Raw genomic sequence first — 6,000 nt, 5'->3', positions numbered from 1 at the left:
GGTGGTCTCCTGAGGCTTAATGTTTCATTTCATTTTGCATTGGCCGGACTTTATTAGAGAAACAAGTTCGGTCACATGAGTAAGTCCTGTTGTTGTTTCAGTGTGCTTTAATGTGCTTTAACCCTTACATACTGTTCATATACTTACTCATAATTAGTCTCTGCATCGATTCACAGTCATAAATTCCCCACCAGTCATTAACCAGTTGATTAATCCATCTTTGATGTTTGATTAATTCACATTCACAATCACTATTTTATGGTCCGACATACAACATGCTCGAATTCATTATTTAGGTCAAACTTGTACAGTTGCACATATAAAAATATGAATCATTACTGCAATACTTTAACTACATCAAGCTCATAATACTTATGTACTTTTACTGTAACACTTTAACTACATCACTCATAATACTGCAGTACTTTTACTGCAATACTTTAAGTACATCATCTTCATAATACTCATGTATTTTACTGCAATACTTTAACTACATCACTCATAATACGTATGTACTTTTATTGCAATACTTTAGCTACATCCAGCTTTTAATGAATGGCCTTACACCGAACGACGTGATCTAGAGTGGGGGAAAAAGAAGGACGCTGATTGGTCGCTGTAGTTTTTAGCTCCTGTCTGTGATTGGTCAATCCGCCTTCACCTGACGCGCGGACAGACCTGAGAGAAAGTTTTGAGCAGCCGTTGAAGAAGTTTAGCAGAGTGGGCTGAACCATTGTTGAGTCCTGGCGAAGGGGGGGGGGTTGATGGTGGTGAGGGGGGAGCATTCAGGAAGGAACATAAGGGCTGTCAGACGGATCTCCACCTGTTTTTTTTAGAGGAGAGGAATGGAGCGCTCCAGCTGGAACTCTAGACGCGTTAGGAAAACTTTGGTTATGTTGTAAAAAAAAAAAAAAAAAAAAAGAAAAGAAAAAATGGAGGAGGCTCAACCGTAGAAGAAAGTCTTACTGATTTAGAAAAAAATGGCGACGGAAATTAATTTAAACGGGAGTGAACTTTTTGAAGTTGAAGTCGGTAGCGGTGGCGTGATCTCCGAAGACGGATGTTTCGTCGCTTCTGCCGCTTCCCTCCTGGATGATTTCTCCGGGTTTCAGCAGTGGTCGAGCCCCGCAGAGTCACCCACTGACACGTCACCACCTCTGGCACAGTGGGAGCGCGGTGACGTAGCTGCTACCACCTTCCAAAAGAACAACAACAACAACAGTGACTCTGAGCTCTATGCAGATGGGCTGAGGGCTCAGAGGAGCTCCATAGTTGACTGTCTCCTGGTGGAGCTGTATGAGACGTACAGCGGAGGCAGCAGGAGGAATGTGGACAGCTGGGATAGCTCCACTGAAGCCTCCGGGTCTGATGCCTTCTTGGGCCGCAGTAACAGCGGCTCCGGCTTCCTCCTGGAGCTCCAGGAGAAGCACACAAGGAGACATCAGATGAACTACCTGGCCCAAAAAGGTGAGGGATATGATAGTGGGGGTGGTTTTTTTTAAGGTCCTGTGACATCTACACAATGCATATGGCCAATTTAAGTCAAGTCATTATTATAAATACTCTACAATTTGCATATACGGTCTTTACAATCATTGCAATCAATATTAAACACCATCTATTTGGATGAGTTAAGGAAAACTCCCCAAAAACCCTTAAATTCTGTCATCAAATCAGATTTCATTTGGTACCCCAAAAAACCCTCAAACTTTGTCAGCAAACCTGCAAAGTTGATTTAGTATAAGGATGGGTACACATCAGATTGCTATTGTTCAACTGCAGCTCTTCATTTCCTAATGCATAACTTTTAAAGTAATCAGTTTTTTAAACCCGCTTTCCTAAAGTGCCTAAAGTTAAAACGTAAACTTTGTCAACAAGCCTGCCAAGTTGATTTAAGTATTGATTATTCTTAGTGTAGCTCTTCATTTCCTAATATATAAATTAAGTAATGCCCTAATCTTCTTTAGTTTATAATCACCTGTTTTACATTTTCCTCAGAGGGCTTCATAATCATTACACCAAACATAAACACCCTGTATTTGGATATGATGAAGGGATAAGGGAAAACACACAAAAAACACACTTAAGCTTTGTCAACAAACCTGACAAGTTGATTTAGTGTAAGTATGGGTAAACACCTAATTGCTATTGTTCTTAATTAAGTAGTTTTTGTTTTTTTACCCATATTTTAGGGCTGCAACTAATAATTATTTTCATTATTGATTAATCTGTTGATTCTTCAATTTATCTTTTAGTAGTTTGAGAAAATGGTGAAAGATGTGGATCGTTGATTGAGTCTGGATCTTTCAATGAGGGATAGAGAGTAGAGTTGCAGTGTAATACAATGTACCTGCAATAAACTATGGCTGCAACTATTGTCAATTATCAGGCTATTTCTTAATTACTTGATTAGTTGTTAGGTGCATAAAGTGCCAGAAATTGGTGAAAAATGTCAGTCATTGTTACCCACAGATGTGTTAAAATGTCTTCTTTTGTCTCGACCAACAGTCCACAACCCAAATATATTCAGTTTACCGTCACAGAAGATGAAAGAAACCATAAAATATTCACCAGATAATTAGTATTTTATTCTTTAAAAAAAAGAAGGAAAGATTAATCAATTATCCAAACAGTTTAATTGTTGGCAACTAAATGATTAATCATAGCAGCTCTAAATACATACGGTCTAATAACTGAGTACTTTTTGGTAATCTAATTACTTTAACAGTGGATAAATCTATATATTTATTGTGAATATCTATACACAACGATAGAATAATGTTGATTAAACTTTATCGTCACATCCAGAGTTTATACAGCATACAATTATACTGACATCTGCAGTGTTTGATACAACTTCTGTCATTAAATCTCTCAGTGTGAGGTTAGTTTAGTGCTATTAGTTCATTATATTGGTAACACTCTGTACAAAGGAGCCTTTGTAGATCTCATTGTTGGTCTTAGGTGATGTGTAGCATATTGATTATTGATTAAAGGCAGTTCACTTCTTAGCTTTAAAGAATCCACCTGCTGTAGAAAACATTAACTGGAATATTTGATATTATGCCAAAATAAATGTTACAGTAGAGACCGGGGTTGGTTGTCACACTTTTTACTCTTGTGAGAACTGCTGATCATCAGAACATCTTTCAATCATTTCCAAAAGTCAGCAACTCAAAAGATATTTAATACTGTCATAAAAGAGTAAAGAAACCAAAAACAAAATCATATTTAAGGATCTGGAATCAGCCAATTTTGCAGAAACTCAAAATGATTAATTAATCATCAAAACAGCTGGCGAAACATTTAATAGTCGACTTCTATTGATTTCGTGATTAATCATTGCAGCTTTAGTCAGATTAGAAACTGAGAGCAAACACAAGGAAGGAAATTTAATAACCTGAGATCCAGACTGACAAAGATTATTATCTCACCGCTGTAAACATAATACTTTTAATACTCTGCAGGCTTGATTTGCTTGTTGAACTCGAACGCTCCACAGTTCATTTGATGCTTTCAATAAACTGAGTCTGTAACTAAAGGAATGTGGCTTCTTAACTCATATGTTTATCAAGATATGTCGCCAGCACTCGTACAAGACTTCACTGTAATCGTACATCAGAAGAAGCTACACTGGCATGGCGGCTAGTTTCACAACTGACCACATGATTCAGACCCCCCCACACACACACACACACACAGAGCTGATAAGTGTGTTGACAGCTCATTTACTGCTCTTAAGTGTGTGTTGCCGCAGAGTCTTAAATGGCATGCCGGCTGCTGTGAGCGCCACGCCACCATTGTTTCCTCTGTTTAAGAGGAATCCTACGGTAAACCGAGCCGGGCCCCCTGTGTCCACACATATGAGGCTCGGTCAAGTTAAACAATGCGGAGGGGCCGACAATCAGGAAGCTCAGGAAGAGAGTTCCTGAGCTGTCGGGTCTGGAAGTGCAGTGATAAAGACTTAAAGAACAACTTAATAATGTCGGCTTTTCCCAAAAGCCTTTCCTGCTTCTGGGAAATGGAGATGTTTTGGTTCCTTTTTGGCAAAATATAAAGTGGCTCTGACCTTTGACCCCTCTGTGAATGAGGTGTAAAATAAATAGTCAACTTAAACTTGATTTTTGGTGGGAATATAGATAAATATCACCATAATTAATCAAAAAGTCTAGAGCTGCTACTGTCTGGAGCTGTAATATAGATAAAAATCATCATAATTACTGTAATAGTCTGGAGCTGCTACTGTCTAGAGTTGCTGCCACCTGGAGCTGCTATGTGGTTGAAAATCATCATAAATACTCTAATAATCTAGAGCTGGTATTGTGTAGAGATGCAATATAGATAAAGATCAAAATCATGTTTTTTAGAGCTGCAACTGGTTATTGTCATTATTGATTCATATTTCATCCATATGTTTAATAAAATGAATGATACATGCACATGCACGTTTCACACTGATTCATTTATATATTCTTATCTATTTTTCTTCATTCAAATGAACTCCAATGTATTTAATTTACAAAAAATATGAATAAATGGAGAAAATCATCAAGGTGTAAAGAGCAAATATTTGGTACTTTTACTTGATACAAGAACCAAGGCATTAACTAATTATTAAAAAATACATAATTGATTATATTTTTGACCATTTATTTCAATGATAATGGAATCAAAAGAGAGGAAAGATTCACTGTGAAGCTTTTTTCCCTCCTCTGCTTTAAAGTTTGAATCATTGCTTCATTAATTAAATTAATCCCAGGAAACAGCATCACTATACTTTCACTTTGTACATGATTAACAGCATCAAACACAACAAAAAGGAGAACAGAAACTCTGTGTTCTCAGATCTGTGTCACTTTCAGCTTTAAAAATCATATTTTTGTGTCTAAATGTGAGGCGGTGGTGGGTTTGTGTTTATGTGGGGCAGTGTTCTGGTTTTCATTTCCTCTTTGCCTGCAGCTTGGAAACAGACTAATGACCGAGATATTCTTATCTAATAAAGAAGTACAAACAACAAAAGCTAAATCCAAAATATACTTTGTGTGTGTTATGATCAACTTTGCTCAGCTTTAAAAAAGATAATATTTTAAACAGACATGAATATATAATGTACATCAGTGTGTTTTTAATCTAAAATGATGTAGGAGGGAGAAATGTTTAATAATGGGTTGTTTTTTGCCTTCTAATAAATGTTTATTAGTTTCTTTTAGACTTTTTTTTAAAGGAAAAAGAGAATGTGATGCGTTCAGGTGCTGGTAAATGGGAAAGTTCAGTATATCTAACTTGTTCTCTAATATTCTCCTTGCAACTGGATTGAAAACCCTTTAAATACACAGCTGGGTTATAAGATGTTGTGGTAGATGGTCTGAGAACCTGCGGAAATTTGCGCCGTTGCCATGGTAACCCCGATTTTAAACCCCAGTATTTCTGTGTGTTTGCCCTCTTCTAGCCCCGGAGGAGCTGCATTCAATCATCCAGGAGGTCAAATACCGCACAGGCCTGCAGTCGGCTAAGCTGCTTCGCCAGCTGAAGAGACGAGACCGACTCTGCAACAAACTGCAGAAGAACTACGACATTATCACGGCGTGCCTTCAGGCTGTGTCGCAAAAAAGACGTAAGAATATTTTTTTCTTGCTTTGATAGTGAACAAAGCGTGGCTTTAAGGAGAAAGTTTTACAGCATGAATATGTTAACAGGAGTCACAGATGCTGTGGGAATCATACTGGAGAGACTGTAAATACTGTGAGGTCAGACATTGGTGTGATTTCCAGTTAAAAACGCTTTAATTACAAAGCCTGTACTTGCCTATTGGTCCAAGTAATTTCATATTAAATACATGCAAAACATAGACTTTTTCTTACTCAAAAATGTATTTGTTATCATATGTTTTCTCTCTTTTAACAAGCTGGAACAATTAGTCGATTAATTGATGGACAGAAAATAAGTTGCCAACTATTTTTCATAATCAAACAACAATTTTAGTCTTTTTTTGAAGGAAAA

The 6,000-nt window shown here is 37.2% G+C and overlaps 1 protein-coding gene across 2 annotated transcripts in view; it reads left to right on the top strand.

The window, feature by feature from the left end:
* The first annotated feature begins 761 nt into the window (after positions 1-761).
* tbc1d30 (TBC1 domain family, member 30) overlaps positions 762-6,000 on the top strand; it is a 28,104-nt gene continuing 22,865 nt past the window's right edge. For both annotated transcript variants that reach the window (XM_062444023.1, XM_062444022.1), the window contains exons 1-2: positions 762-1,467; positions 5,450-5,614. In XM_062444023.1, coding sequence (XP_062300007.1) covers positions 981-1,467; positions 5,450-5,614 — 652 coding nt within the window. In that variant the 5' untranslated portion in view covers positions 762-980. The remainder of the gene's footprint in view (positions 1,468-5,449; positions 5,615-6,000) is intronic.

This window comes from Scomber scombrus, chromosome 22, assembly GCF_963691925.1.
Source record: "Scomber scombrus chromosome 22, fScoSco1.1, whole genome shotgun sequence".
NCBI classification, from domain to species: domain Eukaryota; kingdom Metazoa; phylum Chordata; class Actinopteri; order Scombriformes; family Scombridae; genus Scomber; species Scomber scombrus.
This window is presented reverse-complemented; position numbering and strand designations above follow the sequence as displayed.